The sequence below is a fragment of the Anguilla anguilla genome, chromosome 14 (assembly GCF_013347855.1).
Source record: "Anguilla anguilla isolate fAngAng1 chromosome 14, fAngAng1.pri, whole genome shotgun sequence".
Classification (NCBI taxonomy): Eukaryota; Metazoa; Chordata; class Actinopteri; order Anguilliformes; family Anguillidae; genus Anguilla; species Anguilla anguilla.
Window position 1 is genome coordinate 3580983 of NC_049214.1, and position 21127 is coordinate 3602109.

General features: G+C 46.8%; 1 protein-coding gene across 1 annotated transcript; it reads left to right on the forward strand.

The window, feature by feature from the left end:
- The first annotated feature begins 1713 nt into the window (after positions 1-1713).
- zgc:109965 (uncharacterized protein LOC619266 homolog) lies at positions 1714-20332 on the forward strand. Its single transcript, XM_035391557.1, has 16 exons — positions 1714-1793; positions 2854-3053; positions 4098-4288; positions 6133-6277; positions 6611-6708; positions 7115-7192; positions 11898-12001; positions 12611-12699; positions 12888-13027; positions 13704-13882; positions 14953-15040; positions 15801-15839; positions 17978-18150; positions 19056-19109; positions 19634-19712; positions 20059-20332. Exons 1-16 carry the CDS (start codon positions 1714-1716, stop codon positions 20116-20118), a joined length of 1797 nt encoding a protein of 598 aa, XP_035247448.1. The 3' UTR covers positions 20119-20332.
- Positions 20333-21127: the final 795 nt, after the last annotated feature.

The window sequence follows — 21127 nt, forward strand, 5'->3', positions numbered from 1 at the left end:
ACTGAGATGTAGATAACCCACACACTGTGCCTCCAACCCCCACCCCCCCCCCCCCCTTCACACACACACACACACACACACGGGTGCCCCCGCCCCCGCCCCCACCCCCGCCCTCACAACTACCACACGGTGCCTTCCCCCGCCCCCCCAGTCCACTCTGTATTGTTGGAGTCTGGAATGCTGCCGGTCAGGCATTTACCTCCAGCATTAGAAGGAAATTGAGCCGGCTTATCTGCAATATATCGAAACGGGAGAGCGAGCCGTGCTCTCTGATTGGGTTATTTACCGCAGCCTATGAATATCCCTCCCAGCATCCTCCTGGGCTCAGCTTGGGCTCTCATTTCTACGCACACCACGGCCAGTCCTGGAGCCGTAAAAACCCGCTCGATGAAAGCCACGAATGCACCCCGTCCCTGTGAACGCCGAGGATCACGGAAACGAAGAGGGCCAGGTCCATCCCATCCCCGGAGGCGGCTCGGAGGCGAGGCCAATATGGCTGCCGTCTGCGTCGGTGGATCTACTGGTTCTCAGACTCGCCCCTGGGGGACCGCTGTGTGTGTGCTGGGTTTTTTTTCCAACAATCTGTCTTCTGCCTTTTTTTTTCTTGATCAGGTGCCTTCATGTTTTAGGGCAGGGGGTCCCCCAATCTTATCCACAAAGGGCCAGTGTGGGTGTCGGCTTTTGTTTCAACCAGGCAGTAACACGCCTGCTAATCAACCATGAGAGTCATTGCTAAGCACCTTGATTAGTATACCATCTATATATATATATATATATATATATATATATATAGATTGAGCAGTTGTCTGGCAGTCGGAAGGTTGCCAGTTCGATCCCCGCCCTGGGCGTGTCGAAGTGTCCCTGAGCAAGACGCCTAACCTCTAACTGCTCTGGCGAATGAGAGGCATCAATTGTAAAACGCTTTGGATAAAAGCGCTATATAAATGCAGTCCATTTTTCCATGTATATATATATATATATAAATAAATAGTATGTATATATAGATGAGACATGCAAAATATTAAAATATTCTTATTTATTTATTAATATTACTGAGTAGGGCCCTCCGGTGCAGTGCAGCGTCAGCCGCAAACAGAATTGTTAACGGGCCCCGCTTCAGCATTGAACGCAGACAGGAAGTCTCCGCGGGCCGGCTGCTCAGGCACAGAGAATCCAGGGCCGGGGCCGGGCTGTTTACCTCCAGTCGCGGAACCGCTGGGAACGCCAGCGCGCGCAGGCGTCCGCGTCCCTTTTAAAAAACATAGGAAATCAAAGAGATTACATAGCAGCGTCTGCTACGTGGCTAACGAAGCTACAGCCTTGCCCTCCTCAGCAGTAATGAGCCAATGGGAGCGCGCCAGCCAGGGACGACTAGCTTAGCGGTAGCAATGTGAGCGTGACAGCATGTCTGGAGGAAGGGAGGGGGTGGGCGAGGGGGGAGGGGGGAGGGGGAGGGGGAGTGATTAGCCCTCTTGGGACAGATGGAGGCTGGGATTGGGATTTACCAATGAGCTGTCCCGGGCCAAGGGTGCTAGTTCACTTTTTTATTGTTACGGTGAGCGAGGAGCGTCCGTCGGAACGCCACCGCAACCCAACGGACTAGGGATCCACGGATCGACCAATCAGGGCGGGACAGCCGGCGTTCGAAAGAAGACAGAAGACGGGTTCACACAGGACACAGGTGAGTGTGTATCACAGGTTTTAGGAGTAAATATGCCTCAAAAACAGAAATCAGGTGAGCAGGACGTGGCCTTGCAGGGGGAGCACTCCACCACAATCGTGTTTGTCCTTAAGTAGAGCCCCCTTGCGAGTTGTCCATCGAGTTGTCCATATGTCTTATATTTAAAAACAATTCAACATTTTGGGGGTGCAGTGCATTTGATTAAATACTGTGTGCTATTTATTCAATTTAATGAACTTTTTGTTTACACTGTTTGTCCTGTAGGCTATTATACTGCAGACGCTTAGCAGATGCTGAGTTATGCACAGTACTGGAGCAGTGTTACTCTCAGGAATACAAAAATGTGGTCCATTAATAATCACTAAGCCTGATATTAATTTAACAAACAAGAATCTGTAATGTACCTGAAAAACGGGCCACTAGACAAATATTCATTTCATGGCTATGCCTATATCATTATCCCAAAAGGTTATTCAAAGAAAGACAATAGGAAAAGTTATCTAAAGGAGGACAGGGGAACCAGGGTGGTACATACAGGTAGATGGAGTGCACAAGCCTACAGACGCTAACACCTTTTTCCCAAAAACCCCGTCCCGTACTTGAGCCCTGTGACTACATTTCCTCAGGTTTACACAAGCCAAAATCAACCCTGGTATCAACCTACGTCCAGAATTTAAACTTTAGATTTCTTCTCGGCGGTGTCTGCTTGTCTCGAGGCCCTCTCCGGCAACTCCCAAAACAACTAAGGGGGACGTGATTTGCTGGTCGTCCCTATCCCGTTAAGAAAACTCAAATTGAGGTCGCACTCACGTTGAACTGCAAATTGAGACGTGTTCTCAGAGAGCCGATGAGTCTTCCTGCCTTCATCAGGGAAGGAAGTGCAAGAAAAGGCATTAGTCTTTATTTACGAATAAAATGTTGTTGTTAAGAGTGTGTGACCTCAATTTAAGTTCCTTGTCCGTGTTCCTTGCGGTCTGCTACTTGTTAATTAGGATGTGCATTATTTATCCTATTCACGTAAAGCAGAAGTACACTCTGCTCCATTGCAATTCACTCAGGAAACAAACTGAAACCGAGTGAATTAACTGAGGAATCCCCATAGAAATAAGTTTCTCTTCAGTTCCCAAATTATCTTCTCTCTTCTTTCGCCCTCCCCCTCAACCCCCTCCCAGGATCAGAGCACCAGACGTCTCACGGGTTAAGGGACGAGGGGAGGAGGGAGGAGCCATGTTTAAAAACGCCAGAGGGGCGCTGCTGCTGCTCCTGCTGAGCGCCCCCTGGTGGGGCGTGCGCCCCACGGACGTCCCCGCCGTGTCCTACGAGTTCACTGCCTACAGGATGCAGCACTACGACCTCCAGCAGGAGAAACACGGTGCGCCCTACCTCCCCAAAACACCTCCCCACCCAGCCCCCACCCCTCCCCTGACCCAGCACTACGACCTCCAGCAGGAGAAGCACGGTGCGCCTCCGCTCTGCCCCCCTCCCCTCCCCAAAACACCTCCCCTCCCCCGACCCAGCACTACGACCTCCAGCAGGAGAAGCACGGTGCACCTCCCCCCCTCCCCAAAACACCTCCCCACCCAGCCCCCACCCCTCCCCTGACCCAGCACTACGACCTCCAGCAGGAGAAGCACGGTGCGCCTCCCCCCCTCCCCAAAACACCTCCCCACCCAGCCCCCACCCCTCCCCCGACCCAGCACTACGACCTCCAGCAGGAGAAGCACGGTGCGCCTCCGCTCTGCCCCCCTCCCCAAAACACCTCCCCACCCAGCCCCCACCCCTCCCCCGACCCAGCCCCCACCCCCCCACCCCCCCCCGACCCAGCCCCCACCCCCCCAGCCCCCCCTCCTCCCCCGACCCAGCCCCCACGACCTCCAGCAGGAGAAACACGGTGGGCCGCACCTCCGCTCTGCCCCCCCCCGACCCGACCCAGCCCTCCCCCCCCACCCCCCCACCCCCCTTGGCGGCTACCCAAACACTCTAACGTCACTTTCAGGGGTGTCGGAAACCCGTATGCGGGTGGGGTCGCGTGCAAACCACACCTGACGGAAAGATCGGTAAAGGTGTTCAAGTTCCGTCAGCTATCAAATGCTGGTGACTGTTCAGGATCGGTTCTGCCGGGTAAAATTCCTGTGCCTGGGAGGAAATTATATTGTATTATTATTACATTACATTATATTTATTTGGCAGATGCCTTTATCCAAAACGACGTACAAATGTTTATATCAAGGTCAGTGGAGCTACAAAACACAGGTTCGATAAGGATTATTCCTGGGACAATAATATTTACCGCAAGTTCATAGACATACACACTCATAGACCCCAGTGCTAGAACACAAACACCTGTGATTGAGCCACGTGACGTGCCCGTGAGGACAAAATGGCCGCCGCTCCCCCCCCCCCCCCCCGCGCGCAGGTTGCCGTAGCACCGTGGTGGTGGGCGAGGGCCGCTGGGTGGACGACGTGGGCCTGCAGCGGCGGTGCGTGATCATGAGGCTGCCGGACTTCACCGCGGGCCGCTACCGGGAGGCACTGCGCCAGAGAGCCGCGGCCGTCCTCATCCTGTTGCCTGGCAACATATCCGCCGTCCCCCAGGACAACATGCAGGTGAGCTCGAACGTTGCCCCTCAAGAGCGTGTGCACTTTCGACAGGGACGTGGATGTAAGACGTGGGACTGCGCTCGCTGAAACTTTACTTTCTCTTTGGGGGAAACATTTTTTTTTTGGTTTGAGAGATCGTCCGGAAGTAATCGTCCATCCTTTTCAATGTCACTCGAAAAATCGCGGGGGGGTGGGGGGGGGGGCACACATCCTGTCCCGTCCCACGCACCTGTCTTGTCGAGCGATGGATGATTCGGGAACCCGCTTTGTTTCACGCGACACAGCGCGACTGTCAGAGTGAGCAGATTGAGGTTTTGCCAGGAGGGGTGGGGGGGAAGGGGGGGGGGGGTTGAAATTACTTTGCGAACGGCAATTAATCTGGAAGGCGGCGTGACCGTCGAGCCTCGCCGAACAGAAGCCGTTACTCACGGCCGTAAATTACACTCCGCGTACCGGCGACGGGCCGCCGTCCCCGCCCGATTCGTCGAAACCCTGACATAAAAAAAAGCCGTAGCGGCGTTCGAGACAAAGTCCTCTCTGCACGTCCTCAAAGATGAGGCTCGGCCTGGCGTCCTCTCCATGGTCTTTATCGTCGACAAATCGACCGTCGTAAGTGTTGTAAAATGGCTGACCTTAAATGTCCCGTAGGCTCACACGAGAAAAAAGGAAGTTTCTTATAAGATGTCACTTGGGTAAGAAGGCCCTCAGGTACTGGTAGTGATTAATGAAATAATGTAAGTTGATTACAGTTATGTGGTATCTTTTATCTCCGAGTCCTTCACTGTCAAGGTTGGGGGACTCAATTCAAACACCACCATTGTGTCAGAACCACCTGGGTGTGTGTGCGTGTACGCAAGTATTTTTTGGGTGTTTGCACACATTTGTGTATGTTTATGTATCTGTGAATATGAGTGTAGATGCGTGTGTGTATGTCCAAAGACATTTGCAGTATTTACTATAAAGTAAATTTTACAAATTAATTGCGAAAAATATTTCACCCAAGGAAAATCTTCAAATGATTCAGCCATTTAATCATTCAACAAGTATTATCCCTTCTCGAAAGAAACCATGCCTTTGGAGAGTGCTAGCACAGGCAGAGTCCATCTGCTAGCTGGTGAGGTCCTCACTATGTTAGGTAGACATGATTCAGGTTCCCACTTGGCTCATTAAAAGAAACAAACATAAAAATTTTAATTTCAGTAAAAATTATGAACAGTGAGCTCAAGACTAAATTTGTTTAGTTTTTTAAAAATGCTTTGAAACTACGGTCCCCACTTGGTGGGAATAAAGTGATAAAGTCCCCTTTTGGTAAGATAGATGTGTTTTGTGTGTGTGTGTGTGTGTGTGTATGCGTGTACGTGTACGTGTACGTGTATGTGTGTGTATGTGTGTGTGTGTGTACGTGTGTGTGTGTGTGTGTGTGTACGTGTATGTGTGTGTATGTGTGTGTGCGTGTACGTGTGTGTGTGTGTGTGTATGTGTTTGTGTGTATGCATGTGTGTGTGTGTGTGCATGTACGTGTGTGTGTGTGTATGTGTGTGTGTGTATATATGTGTGTGTGTGTGTGTGTGCATACGTGTGTGTGTGTGTGTGTGTGTACGTGTGTGTGTGTGTGTGTGTGTGTGCGTACGTGTGTGTGTGTGTGTGTGTATGTGTGTGTGTGTGTGTGTGTGTGTGTATATGTGTGTGTGTGTGTGTGTACGTGTGTGTGTGTGTGTGTGTGTGTGTGCGTACGTGTGTGTGTGTGTGTGTGTGTGTGTGTGTGTGTGTGTATGTGTGTCTGTGTGTGTGTGTGTGTGTGTGTGTGTGTGTGTGTATATGTGTGTGTATATATGTGTGTGTGTGCACAGAGCTTCATGGTCAGTGAATGGGAGGCACTGCAGGAGGAGACGCTCATGCCTGTGTACATCGCCCATGAGGACGAGCAGCTCCTCTTCATGTACGACCAGCTCAAAATGGCCGCCGCTGCCCGGGGCTCCTCCATTCTGGTGCGAGGTGAGAGCGGGAGGAAGGGGTTTTATTCAAAATGTGCTTCCATCCAAGACTCCAAGCCTGTAATATATATATATATATATATATGTTATTTACCTTATTTTTATTGAATGTCCCCAGAACAACAGATTAGTGGAATACAAGATTCTTGAAATTAAGTAGTGTAGTGTAACAGGAAAAAATGCATTACAGAAAGAGAACATACTGTCCTTCTCTCTCTCTGTCTGTCTGCCTGTCTCCCACTCTCTCTCTCTACCCCATGTCTCTTTCCATCTCTCTATCCCTCTCTCTCTCCTCCCACCCTCCCTCTCTCTCATGTTTACCTTCTTGCTGCAGTGTTCTCCAGCATGTTACTAACAAGTGGGTTCCAGATTACTGTGAGCAACACCTCTCCTGTCAAACCCATCACCGACACGGCCATCGTCACCCTGGAGGTGGGCAAACAACCCCCCCCCCACCCCCACCCCCACCCCTCAGCTCCCACCGTACTCCAGCCATCATCACCCTGGGGGTGGGCAAACAAACCCCCCCCCCACCCCCCAGCCTGCCCCAGCCATCGTCACCCTGGAGGTGGGCAAACAACCCCCCCCCCCCCCCCCCACCCAAACCCCTCAGCTCCCACCCTACTCCAGCCAGCATCACCCTGGGGGTGGGCAACCAACCCCCCCCCCCCCCCCCCCAAATCTGGCCAACACCCCACCCCTACCCCCCAGCCCCCAGCCTGCCCCAGCAATCATCACTCTGGGGGTGGGCAACAAACCCCCCCCCCCCCCCCCCCCACCTCCCCCACCCCTCCCACCATGGCCCCCCCGCCCTCATTACGCCATCTCCGTGTTGCAGGGAGTACTTCCTGGAGCGGGACTGGACCCGCCCACCATCATCATCACAGCTCACTACGACTCGTTTGGCCTCGCCCCCGTGAGTCTCGCGCTTCAGACGTCCGCTGCTAATTATATTTGGCCTCGTTCGGGTTGCTAACGACACAGATTTTTAGTAACGATTTTGGCATGGCCATCTTTCACATTTCAGTTCTCACATTTCAAGTCTCCGTTTTAGAATTTCTTCATAATTTACCCGTTCAGCTTGAGTTTTTAGCAAGAGCGTTGAGATATGAACGTGTGATTTAAGGGCATAACGGTACAATTTCACCAGGGTATTGATCCCAGAGCCCCCAGACAAGCTAACTGTTCTCTCTGTCGCCCCCTGCTGGAGCTGTGGCTCCAGTGACTGTGTTTCACGTGTGTGATTTGCGATCGGGGCTGGTGTCAGGTATTTGCCGAAACGTCTTGGCGGGGAGACAGGTTGGAAATTCATAGTCACCTGTCAGGTACCTGAGCTGTTAACGGTGACAGAAGGCAGTCCTCAAAGCCTCCAGACTGTGATTAAATACCAACAGGAGCTGCCCCTACGCCGACAGCCAGAGAGCTGTGAACCCAGGTAATAGCCCATTGTATCAAGTGCCTGCTAACCAGCAGCGATGTCATAAATCTGACACAGTTCTACAACAAAGATATTGCTTCCAGTTGCTCTCATGCGCTGACTAACACGATCAATTTAATGAAAGTGCCGTAATCTTTCCCTGCAAAAGATGTTTCACGGGGTTCAAACAGGTTTTGTTACACAGCAGACAACAGTTAGAAACTTTCGGGGAGGAGAAGACATTTTGATCAATATCCCCACTGTACTGTAACAGCATGCAGCACTAACCATGTGGTTTTTTTTTTTTTTTACATTTTTAAAATCTTTGCTGAAATACTTGATTTTCCCAGTCGGTAATGCTTATAAGTAGGGTCTCAGAGTAGCTACCTGGCAACTAGGCCAATTATGTCATTCATCTGAGATAAGTGCCCAATTTGTTTCTCTATTTGAAACAAAATAATAAGGTAATTAGGTGTGATTAAGCACCGATTCATTTGACAAAGAAGGACCAATTGTAGCGCTTTTTTGAACGCAAATTATTGCAATGACTGGGTGGACTTCTGTAAAACAGCAAAGCCGTTTCGACCAGGACCCCAATTATTATTGCCATGATGTAAATTTGCCATTTAATATTGCTTTTCCCTTTATAATTAGTTTCATGGAAGTGCATTGTGCCTAAATGGAATAAAGCCAGTGATTGCTACTTCTACTTCTATAACCAACCTTCTTTTTTGGTGACAGATTTGGCAAGATTTCAGTCCTTTATTAATTAGTAAGAAGCGAAAATCACTAAATTATACATCACGGTCATGATAAATATTAATATAAAACTGACACACTGTCAACTACTGGTGAATAAAATATATTAGTGCCTATCCATGATTCCACGTGCAACTGCACAGAATTGACTGTATTAAGTGACTGATTGAGATGATACACGTGTCACAATGCAAATATTGTTAAGTACTGCTCAAGAAGTGGCTTCGTGAGGAGATAACATTAAAGGTTCTAGAACCTTCTTTTATACTGAAGGTTCCGGGCCCTTTGTCGCAATCAGAATGCTGACTGTGGCTGTAACTGTCGTTACCATAGAACCCATAGAACCATAGAGCTCTAAGTGTGTCACTTGCAGAGTATCGGTATTTTATTGACTGCAGCACGGAAAAGGTTACTGTGGATGTGGTGTACGGATTCTGAAAGAATTCCACGCAGAGTACAAGTTAATTGATAAGCTGTACTGGCAGTCACTCTCCAGCTTTGTCCTTGTCTCCCTCTGCTTTCAGTACAAACGCGTGAGTCAAATTCACTCATCCGTTAAATAAACAAGCAAATAAATCAAATAACTCCCTGTGTCCTTGAACCTCCTTTCTACCTGTATCTCTCACCCCCTCCCTCTCTCTCTCTCTCCGTCTGTCCCTCTCACTGTCTCTCTCCCTCTGCATGTCTCTTCTTTCTTTTGGGGTGGAGGGGGCCCAAAGTGAGCTCTTTTCACGGGGCCCAGAATCCCTGGTGGCGCCCCTGGGTTGCGTTGCGTGAGCGTTCTGTGCTGGCATATGAGACCTTGAGCCCTGTTGAATGACTCTGGTGCTCAACCCCAAGGACAGCAAGGAGATGTCAAACTAAAGAAGAATTTAAAAGGTTTCCCTCGTGATAAAACACTGCAGTCTTTATCCAGTCACCAGCGCTGCAGCACTATACTTGCACAGCCCAGTGCTGGCTGGCTGCTTTATTTCACAGCTGAGAAGTGAATCAGGCTAATGTGCAGAGGACAAGTGTAACAGCATAAAGATTAGATCCAAAATGGAGGTAATTCATTTTTATTATATGCCAGTATGTATTTTATTCTAACAGTATGTCATCCTGAATATGTGTGCGCATAAGTCTGCAGTGCGTAAGTGTTGTAGCTCAGACTACATAGCTTGCACCTTATGCTTTAATGTCTACTGTTTCTAATAATGCAGCCAGAAATACCTTAATTTCAATTTATTAAAAAAACAAACAAACAAAAAAAAAAAAAAACATATTGGCATGACTTCCATAGTGTTAATATGAAATACGATATAATGATAATAATGGAGATAACTGACACTATCATCTAAATATTAGCATAGTGCGAGCCTCGGGAGGGCAGAAAAAATGCTTTATTTTTTTTTTACATAATACAAGTGCCTTGGATGACAAAAAACATGTTGTCGTGAAAATATTTTCTAAAATATTTTTTTCTCTTATTTTTATTGAATGTCCCTTGTAGTGTAGGTTTCAGCATAATAGAGTTGAGATTAAGATCAGAGAACCATGTCCCCTGCAGCGGACAAAAATGAATTGCCAGGTAGTAGGAGGTTATCGCTCAGTAAAAAATACGGAATTATATATCATAAAAAGTTGTATTTTGTGGCGCTGAACGATAACCCTTCCGTACCCAATATGGGTTCACGAGTCCAACAGAGACCGTTTTCATGCTACAGCTCCAGGAGAAGAACGTCGTAATTCTGTAGGAGACCTCTCCCTGCTGGCTGCTCGCGCGCAGTTACGCTTTTCTCGCCGTTAAAACCAGAGAGAACTCGCTGACTCTTTCCTCCCGCCGTGTTCTCCTACAGCAGTTTATTAATCGAAAAAATAACGCGCCTGAACTTCACGCCAAACCGAGCAGCGCTTTTTGATTTGTGCGCCAGTGATCACGCTGTTTTAATCACGTAAATATGATTGCATTTACTAACGAAGAGGAGCACGGTATGATTTGATTTGATTTTTTTCCCTCTGTGAACATCATCTCCGCTTCCCCTGTTGAACTTGGCATCGAATGATGTAGTGCTGTGGATTGCCTGATATTCTTGACGCAGTGTGGCACAGTGGGTAAGGAACTGCGCTTGTAACCGAAAGGTTGTATGTTCGAATCCCGGGTAGGACACTGCTCTGGATAAGAGCGTCTGCTAAATGCCTGTAATGTAATGTAATGCATCCCTCACACGATTCAGGGGAGAGTTTTAGGCCACGTTCCTCAGGGGCCGTATTTGCCGTTGTCATGGAACAGAGTGCATTGTGGGAAAAGAACACTGTGTGTTAAAAGCAGATCTGGCTCAGATGTGCATTTGAAATGCTTAAATCTGTTAGGTGGTGCTGGTGAAATGTTGCAGATCCCTGAGAATTTTCATCAAAGTGCATTCTATCCAAAATACAGAATCAATTGAGAGAATGCTGGCACAATGAATTTTGTTTCTGTAGCCTGTATTTATGAAACATGATGTTTCTTTTAAAAACAGACATTAATCTACAGGAACATTTCCGATGTCTATAGGGCTAAGGTATCGTTGTTATTTGACCCAGGTCTGGTTCAGAACAGGCATTATGGGAAGGGAAGCAGTTGTGTTCAGAACTGAAGGAAACTGAAGAACCTCAGAGTGGTCATTAACAATGGTGCAGATGGTGAAGATCATAAGGATTAACCCCCACAGAAAGTGCCTAACCTTTAAACTGCAGTCCCCTCTCAGGCAAGCTCTCATTGGCCAACACAGTCATGTGACCTGCTGTCCATCTGTCAGGCTCATGTCTACACATACTTAACGCTCTCAGCTTGAATCTCCACATTCTTTAAGGTTTGAAGCTGGCAAAAGATAATATTTTCCATAAATTTGCATGCGCAAAGTCAACATAAAGTCCAACATTTCAATGTAAGACTCTCTTACTTCACTGTCAGTTCAGAAATTCCATTTCCTGCTCTGCGCCATTTTAAAGATTTGAATTTGAATGTCGTTCCCATGATCTGAGTGGATTCATTCTTGAATAAATTGGCAAAATATCTTAGGTCTGGTATGAAAATAAAAAACATGATTATGTCTCAAATTATATTTTGTACCTTACAATACCTTGCTCCCATTCTTTTCTCCAAACACAATGGAGTAAATGTCTATGGTTTTCACGGTCCATATCAGACCTGGATCAAATATGTATTTGTTTTGGATTCAAATACTTTTCTGTGCTCTATTGATCTTGCCTGTAATTGTAATTGAGCCTGCCAATATGACCAGAATGCAGAGTTTGCGCTTTTTGAGAGTATTTCATTGGTTCCAATACACCAGACAAGATCAGTAAAGCGTAGAAAAGTATTTGAATCCAAAACAAATGCGTATTTGAGCCAGGTCTGGTCCGTACAGAAGCACAGACAGCAGCGCTGACCCTCTCCCATCCCCTCCCTCGTGTGTCGCAGTGGCTGTCGTACGGGTCTGACTCCAACGGCAGCGGGGTGGCCGTCCTGCTCGAGCTGGCCCGCCTGTTCCAGCGCCTCTACAACGACCCCCGCAGCCACGCCCCGTGAGTCGCCACCCTGCCGCGGATGGGCGCGTGCTCGCACATCTTCTCTTTCAAAAACAAAGTCGACAGGACAGATCCATCTTTCCATTTCCTGTGTTTGTGGTTATTCTGGTTATTTGTATTTTGGTGTTTGTAGTTATCCATGTTATTTTTGTATTTTGGTGTTTTTGGTTATCCTGATTATTTCTGTGTATTGATGTTTTTGGTTATCCTAGTAATTTCTGTGTATTGGTGTTTTTGGTTATCCTAGTTATTTCTGTGTATTGGTGTTTTTGGTTATCCTGATTATTTACACTTTGTTGCTTGTGACTGAAGTACTTGTGCCTGGTGCCATTTGCCATAATGGCCTTGTATTCATGAACCAAATGGATAAAAATGAAGAAGCATTACTTTAAGCTTTATTATCATGTTCTAACATTTGTATTAATCATTCAAATCAGGCGTTATGAATTGTTTTGACCATGAATCAAACAACGTCACCTGTGACATAAGGTTTACGTTAGACTTCTTCCTGCATTGCATGTGCCAGGTCTTCCTTCATAAAGCACTACCATATCTAATGGAGTCATCACTCGATGCTAAAGAACCTTTCTTTCATCTTTTACCCAGATACCACCTGCTCTTCTCGCTGACCGGCGGGGGCAAGTACAACTTCCTGGGGACCAAGCGCTGGATTGAGGAGAATCTGGACCACGCCGGTGCTTTGACCTCCCTTCTCTCCTTTCCTCCTGTTTAACATGAGCAATTGTGACTGTAGGGTGTTATGGTGATAGCAGTCTGTTATTGTGACTGTAGGGTGTTTTTATGACTGTAGGGTTTTATTGTGACTGTACAGTGTTATTGTGACTGTGGGGTTTTATTGAGACTGTACTGTGTCATGTCTCAGAGTCCAGCCTCCTCCAGGACAACGTGGCGTTTGTGCTGTGTCTGGACACGCTGGCCAATGGGGACGGACTGTTCCTCCACGTGTCCCGCCCCCCCAAACCCGGCACCCCTCAGCACACCTTCATCCAGGAGCTGGAGCAGGTGAGGTGCGGGGGGTGGGGTGGGGTGGAATGGGGCGGGGCGTGCACCTCCGTAATATTTATTCTATATTAAATTTATAGAAGGGAGTCCCGACCTGGGTGAAACGTTTACTTCAAGCATCTATTTTCACCAACATTCAGAACAAAGTCCTTACTTATAAAATACTTAATTTTATAATATTTCCTGGAATTCTTAAGGATCTTCAGGAGTGTTTTCAAATTTTACTGACATGTCAAGGGTTAAAGGGTTTCAAAGAGGCATTAGATGCACGTCTGTGCTACTTCTTTAGTTTACAGAGCAATTCCAGTGAACATTTTTATGGTGAAAAGTCCTGTGAAATGCCATCTGGCCAAATAGGATGTAGCCAGGCTATATCCAGGTATAAACCTGAGCTATTTTGGGCTTCACCTAGTCTGTTTATGCTAAAACATCTGTCAAACTAGATTCCCACCCCTCAAGCCATCTAGATTCCAGGTTTTGCTCACTGGGATACCAATGTCGGCTGATACAGTAATGACGCTTCTCAGCTGGATCGCTCTCAACCAGCTCTCCAAGTCACATGACATAGAACGCCAGTTTTCAGTTTTAATCTGAAGCAGCGCTGCGCCACAGCTTGCCAGCCTAGACTCACAGCTGGCTAAATGAGTCCCCCCTCTCTCCCCCCTCTTTCATGCAGGTGGTCTCTTCCCGCTTCCCCTGGGTGAAGGTGGGACTGGTCCATAAGAAGATCAATCTGGGGGAGTCGGCGGTGGCGTGGGAGCACGAGCGCTACAGCATGCGACGGATCCCCGGCTTCACCCTCTCCCACCTGGACGACCCTCGGGCCGAGCAGAGGGGCTCCATCTTAGATACCATGTGAGTGGCGAGGGGGGGGGGTAGGAGGGTACGACCATTGGGCCGAGCAGAGGGGCTCCATCTTGGACACCATGTGGGTTCCGCTGGAGGGTGGGGCCTGGGGGTGGGGGGTGGGGGGGTGGGGGGAGCGGGGGGCAGGGAGGGGGGATTGTGTGACCATCGGTCTGAGCAGAGGGGCTCCATCTTGGATACCATGTGAGTGGCTTTGGAGGGTGGGGGCGGGTTGGGTTAGGGTTGGGGGGGGTGTGGTAAGGGAGTACAACCATCGGTCCGAAGAGAGGGGGTCCATCTTGGATACCGTGTGGGTTCCTCTGGAGGGTGGGGCCAGGGGGCGGGGTGGGGGGGAGCAGGGGGTGGGGGGGCTGTGTGACCATCGGTCCGAGCAGAGGGGCTCCATCTTGGATACCGTGTGGGTTCCTCTGGAGGGTGTGGCCAGGGGGCGGGGTGAGGGGGGGTACGACCATTGATTTGAGCAGAGGGGCTCCATCTTGGATACCATGTGGGTGGCACTGGAGGGTGTGGCCAGGGGGCGGGGAGGGGGGTTTTGTTTGACCATCGGTCTGAGCAGAGGGGCTCCCACAACAGCTATTAATTTAGTTGTAAGTCAAAGTTAAGGACAAATTCAGGCTTATACACCTTGCGGGCGGCAGTGTTGCATAGTGGGTCAGGAACTGGGCTTGTAACCGAAAGGCCAAAGGTTAGATTCCTGGGTCGGACACTGCCATTGTTCCCTTGAGCAAAGAACTTAACCTGCATCGCTTCAGTGTATATCCAGCTGTGTAAATGGGTGCAATGTAAGTCGCTCTGGATAAGAGCGTCTGCTAAATGCCTGTAATGTGATGTAATGAATCAGTGGCACAGCAGCACTGCCCCTGGGATTTGAACCAGCAACCCCTACAGGCCCAGCTCCCTAACTATTATACTACACTACTCACCATTATATTGCACTTGCATTCTGTTGTGTGAGAGTTGCTGTTAGTTTTTTCTTTTTTTTGTTTGACGTTGTTCCTTGACTGGGTGTGCCCCCACTCCCCGCCCCCCGCCCCCCGCCCCCCGCCCCCCCTTCCCAGCTCCCAAACGGACATCAGGAAGCTGAAACGGAACACAGTCATCGTGGCTGAGTCCCTCGCTCGATTCATGTACAACCTCTCAGACAAGGTGCGTGGGGGGGGGGGGGCGGCCAAGGAGACATATCACTCCCAATATTTTCATATTAATTCATCGCTAGTCAGGCTAGTACGCTTATGAGACTTGACATTTGACTATGCAAGACTAGGGGGTCCTGCAGTGTGTCTCCTCCAAAGTTGAAATGGAGCCTATGCCTATGGTGCCCCAAGACTAAGGCAAAAAAAAAAAAAGGGGTGACGACACATTGGGTTGAGAGTAAAAATTTCAAGTCAGTGTTCTAGAACTCCATTGCATTCAGTTGCCAGTAGCAATTGTTACATCAGCATCAAGAACATTCTGTTGAGAACATTCTAATCTCATATTTGTGTCCTCACGCGTTGACGGGTCAAATCGCGTAGTATGCGATTGAATGTGACAGCCTTTAGCACGGCAGGTGATGAGGTTCCCAGCCAATCAGAACTGATCGATCGAGTTGTTATTCACAGCAGTGTGAGAGACCAGTCTGTTCACGGGCCCTTCACACGTGGAAACATAATAGAGGCACTAGCCCCAGATTCTACGAATCTATTACTTCTTTTTTCCCCTTTTCATCCAGGTGAGTGTTTTCCAAGATGGCGCTGACACCGGCCTGTCTATTTCAATTTAAAACAGCGTCCATAAAAGTACAAGAGTTTATTTTACAGGCCAGCAGCACTTCATCTACGAGAGTGAGACCACATGTCAGTTTTTTTATGGTGTGTGTTAAACTTTTAAAATGGCGTATTGATCGTGTTGCTTTGTTTTGGCTCAGGGGACTCCGAAGGAGCTGCAGGTGTTTAAAGGCCAAATGGTAATGCTGTCTCTCTGTTTGAAACTTTTACTAACAGATGTGCTTTTGTTAACAAAAAATGCTGTTATTCTGTTACTGGTTTCATTATACTCTTTTAACGTTTTTTTCAATAATTTGTATGCGCAAAGTGCAGGAGGAACATAAGGCTCGGGAGATATTTGGTTTGTGTTTTCACAAAAACACGAGGGTGGGGGTTCACATCGGCTGGTCACTGTGAAACTTTTCGGAACACAAAAAAAAGTAGAAGAAATATCACAAAGCAGGAAAATAAACATATTCATGTCTCGAAGTGGAAGTCAGCAGTTTTAGTTTGAGAATGTTTTCAAAAACATTCTGTGGTTATTAAAAAAATTCCATTGTGACTCATTTCAGTATTAGCAGTAGCAGAGATGATTGTGGTGAAGCTGGAGCTGCATCGGTCCTAGCATTAATATTAATATTAATATTAATGTTGTTTGTTGGGTTTGCCGATGGCTCTTAGCCCTGTTAATGTGCAGATTTGTAAACAGAGTCCAGGGAAGCGCATTGCATTTTAAAAACAACACTGATTACACAGTGCAATTCCCTTATATTAATATTTAAACTTTACTGTCATATTTCATATTTGAGAAAATAACCAGGTGCCACCAAGATAATCATACAGTCACTCTGATTAAGTAGTGCGAGTGCAGACGTGAGAAAGTTTTAAAGTGGAGGGGGGGCATTCTGGGAGATGTGAAAGTACTAGACTAATGGTAGTTGCTAGGAGACAGGAAGCCTCTTTTTCATACAGGGCTTGTCAGCAGAGCCTTGGGGACAGATACACCATTTTGGCCAAAAATAGGATGCCTAGGTTATGTTAACTAGAATAATGGACAGCATTTATATACACATGCTTTTCCATCTCATGATCTTCAAGTGCTTGGCAACTTTGCATTGAATAGGGCTGAAGCTCACCTCATGATGTAATGATGTTTTTTAAGACATGATATATTTATATATGAGACCTGCCTGAAATATCCTTTTTGTAAGGTCAATTCCTAAAGTAAGTATTTGCATTGAAAATGGAAAAAGTTTATTAAAACATTTAATTTACTCCTGGGTAGCACAAAGTTAATCAAACAAGATGAAAAATTTTATGATATATAGGTTACATTTGTACGTTTTAATTCTCGTTTTTTTTTAACATGAAGTATATTAATTATACGTTTGATCTCTGCGATGGATTAGTCAACTGTCCAGGGTGTGTTCCTGCCTCTCACTCAATGCATTCTGGGATACAGGTCCAGCCCCCTGCAACCCTGACCACAAATAATTTAGATAATGAACGGATGGATATTTGATCTCATATTAAATCATTTATATCCCTCTATCATATCATCGTTTAGATGCAGGAAAACCGTTCAACAAGTAAATAAGCACTTTATGCGTGTTCTGCTGCCCTCTGTTGGCCATAGCTGGACATTACACTATAAATGGTCACAGGAATTGAAAATCTTCTCAGGCCTGAATCTGAGCATGGGGAGGCTGAAGGACATGGTTAGAGTGACCTGCTCTCAGCATGGAGTACCGGGCCTGGCCTGAGAGTACATCTCTGTCTTTTAATCACCTACTGAGACGAGGTGGGGGCCTGGGGGGGGGGGGGGAATTCCATGTACCTTCAGGCTAACACATAAGCACTTGCAACTCTGTAAATTATATAAACATGGAGCATGTAGACACTTTAATCCAAAGAGACGTACAAAAGAGCATGTGGTAAAATATAACATCAAAGCTATTAGGATTTATATTGTATTTTTCTTCAAGAAAACAGTTGTTACAACCTTCCAGAATGTATAATAACATAACTTAAAGTTCATTATATCCAAATACAGGGGAAATTTAAGGGGGAAATAATATTATCTCATTATTCATACTGTATATCTTGACAGATATGAGCCCTTAAATTCTCCAGTATGATAGGATCTGTTGGATAAGCTAGGTCAGTGAGCTTTTGGCCCATATAAATAAGGACTAGACTCGGTACCAGTGGTGATCTATGAGCAGTTTTAAGTTTGAGCTCATAATGGATGTGGCTGGATGGAAACAGGGAGATAACTGATCCTAGATCAGCGCTAGCTTTATGGATGCAGGCTTTGAGCTTCCTGTGCGTCCTGCAGGAGGTCCAGGACAGCCGTCTGTCTGCGATGATGTCATTCCTGTCCTCGGTTCCCCGGGCAACGCAGCTGCTGGACCGCGAACCAGGTCCGGTCCTCCTGGTGAACTCCCTGGAGCAGCAGCTCAACCGCTACCTGAAGCAGGTCCTGAGACACACCTTCCGCAACGACCGCAGGTGGGTCACCTGAACGCAAACATGGTAAAACACACACACCACCTGTGAACTCAAACGGTAAAACACACACACCACCTGTGAACTCAAACACGGTAAAACACACACACCACCTGTGAACTCAAACAGTAAAACACGGTAAAAACAGGATAAAACACACACACCACATGTGAACTCAAACGGTAAAACACACACACCACCTGTGAACTCAAACACGGTAAAACACACACACCACCTGTGAACTCAAACAGTAAAACACGGTAAAAACAGGATAAAACACACACACCACCTGTGAACTCAAACGGTAAAACACACACACCACCTGTGAACTCAAACAGTAAAACACACACACCACCTGTGAACTCAAACAGTAAAACATAGTAAAATTCTAAAACAACCTGGAAACTCAAATAGTAAAACACAAACACCGCCTGTGAACTCAGACAGTAAAACATAGTAAAACTCTAAAACAACCTGGAAACTCAAATAGTAAAACACAAACACCACCTGTGAACTCAAAAGGTAAAACACAGCAAAACACGGTAAAACACAAACACCACCTGTAATCTGATCGCAAGTGCACAACTCAAACTAAAACAACGTCCCATGGGTATGATGGAAAGTTTAATGAAGGGCAATAGATAGTGGTGGAACATAGATACAACCTACAGCTACCCAATCCCTTCCGCCTGTACTGTTCCTGTATTAAACCCACAAGCACACAAACACGTTTACTCCACAGACAGACCTCCACATGTGACACTTTAATGTGCGTTCCATGTAAAAAGAGATAAAATAAACAAAAGCAATAATAATAAATTAAACCAACAGACAAACAAACATAATGGCAACGTAACCAAGGCGACGTGTGTCAATAGTGTCCGTCATAGCATTCCCTCTGCTTCCAGAGATCCGGAGCTCACCTTCTTTGACCAAATGAACCAGCCCATGATGATGTACAGGTGAGTAACCACACCTGCCTGCAGAAGCCCAGTTTGGTGGAGGTGTGTGACACTGCGCTCAGCTAAAGCCACCCCTGCTTGCTCACTGCCCTCCTGTACAGAGTGCTATTTGTGTAGCTTATTCTGTGTAGCCTAGCATAGCCTAGTAATAAACAGACAGCACTTATTTCACCAAACACCATTCAATCACCTCCAGAAAAATCCCTTAAACAAAAAAAAAATTGTTAATTGATATTATAAACTCAACTGCAGACAACAACTTTTTTATCTGATTTTTTTACTTCGCATTATTTTTCTTAAAATATTGTATATTCTTTGTTTAAAGAAATATTTTCCTTTTTATTTTACAGTGTTTGTATAGTTCATATCTCATAATAGTTCTTCATTTGATGAACATGCAACATACCCTGTAGCTGATCTTTGACTTGAATAGAGTAGTCTAAATGTCATTGCCAAATATCTTTTGCTCGGGTTATTATTGCTTTTATGTATTTTTAATGTTTACAACTTCTGTTGTGTCCCAGGGTGAAACCGGCAGCGTTTGACCTCTTCCTGGGCGGCTGCATCACTGTGTACATCGCAGTCATTTACTTCGCCATTCAGGTACAGTGTTTATTCACAAACAAGCCTTTCCAAGGCTCTCCTGGGTTTTTAATGCACTTACTGCTGGAGACAAAACCCTCGCTGTTTTCAAAGAAACAGCTGCGCTACGTACTGTTAGGGTTGCCAGATTGAGAATTTATGCAAACCGGACTGCATGGAGAGCTGAAAGCATAATCACAGGCAAAGCCAGGAGCTGTCGGGCTGGGGGGTGTCGGGGGGGGGTGGGATTGGCGCGGTGCGTTTTCCCTTGGAACCATGACAGACCGGGACCGGGCTTACTAATATATCGTTAAAAAAATTACTAAATTACTAAATTCAATGTTTTGTCTGTTGTTATCTCACATAGAGTTTTGGACATGTGTACACCAAGCTCACCAAAATGGCTCTGAGGCCCAAGCAGCAGTGAGACCCACCTGCAGTTGGCGCACTGGAGCTGGGGGAAGAGAGAGCAGGAAACAGCCAGGATGTGGCGGAGTGTAGGCCCCAGTGGAGAGGAGTGGCCCTTGGCATTACCAACCGCCATCACCAACTGTCATCAAACGGACAGAGCTCACTCAGAAGCTTTTGTTGTTTCACTGTATTCAATCATTTTATAAGTTTGTTTTTTGAAAGGCATGTTTTGATTAAAAAAAAGGATTACCAGATAAGCATTCTGTCTTCCCTTCCTTAACTGTCAGGGGCGATAACAGGCTGTCTGAACATATAGTTTTACCTGGGCTTGCTTTCCCATTGTCCAGCAGTCCTGAATTATTCACGAAGGCTGGCCATTGAAAAAGGGGAACTGCACAATTCAGACTAGCTGGACGGGAAAGTTCGACACGGCCTGCAGTTTTAGCAGAACCCTGGCGTTAATAATGAACTACTTCCAGGTAACCCGATCCCCCAGCATTCTGTCAGAGTGAAAGGGTTTTGTGTTAGGGAAGTAATCGGGCTTTCTACGGATACAGATTCCCACTGGCGTCTACAGTCACCATAAAGGGTTCTGAGAATAGGAGTGTTAGCAGTTACTCTTGTAGCACCAACCGTTCAGGGGTTTTAAAAAACAGCCGTTAGAGTTCGGGTGGCCAGATGTCCGTTGTTTAGCCGGGCAGGCCGGTTTGTGATCCAGCTGTCATCCAGCTCGGCCTCTTGCCAGATGCACATTGGTCTGGCCTTTTTGAAAGTAATGTGTAAAAAAAAAAAATGGAAATACAACAACTGTGTGAGGTCCCAAACGTGTGATTAGAATGTTCTTAGCTGAACACTCTGATGCTGATGATGTCACAATCACTGCTGGTGCCTGAAAGCAGTGGAGTTCTAGAACACTGGCTGTAAATTTTGAAAAAAAAAAGATTGTTCCAAAGAACCTACTCTGCAAAGGGTTAAGTGGATGCTTCGTTGGCAGTCTTGTCGTTTGCGCGAAAGATGACCCCCCT

What these genes read in the sequence shown, in the direction of transcription:
- zgc:109965 (XM_035391557.1), top strand. Translation starts at nt 1,714, where the DNA reads ATGCCTCAAAAACAGAAATCAGGTGAGCAGGACGTGGCCTTGCAGGGG. An exon ending in ACCTTCCGCAACGACCGCAG is followed by an intron (nt 18,151 to 19,055) that starts GTGGGTCACCTG and finishes CTCTGCTTCCAG; the next exon opens with AGATCCGGAGCTCACCTTCT. An exon ending in TCATTTACTTCGCCATTCAG is followed by an intron (nt 19,713 to 20,058) that starts GTACAGTGTTTA and finishes TATCTCACATAG; the next exon opens with AGTTTTGGACATGTGTACAC.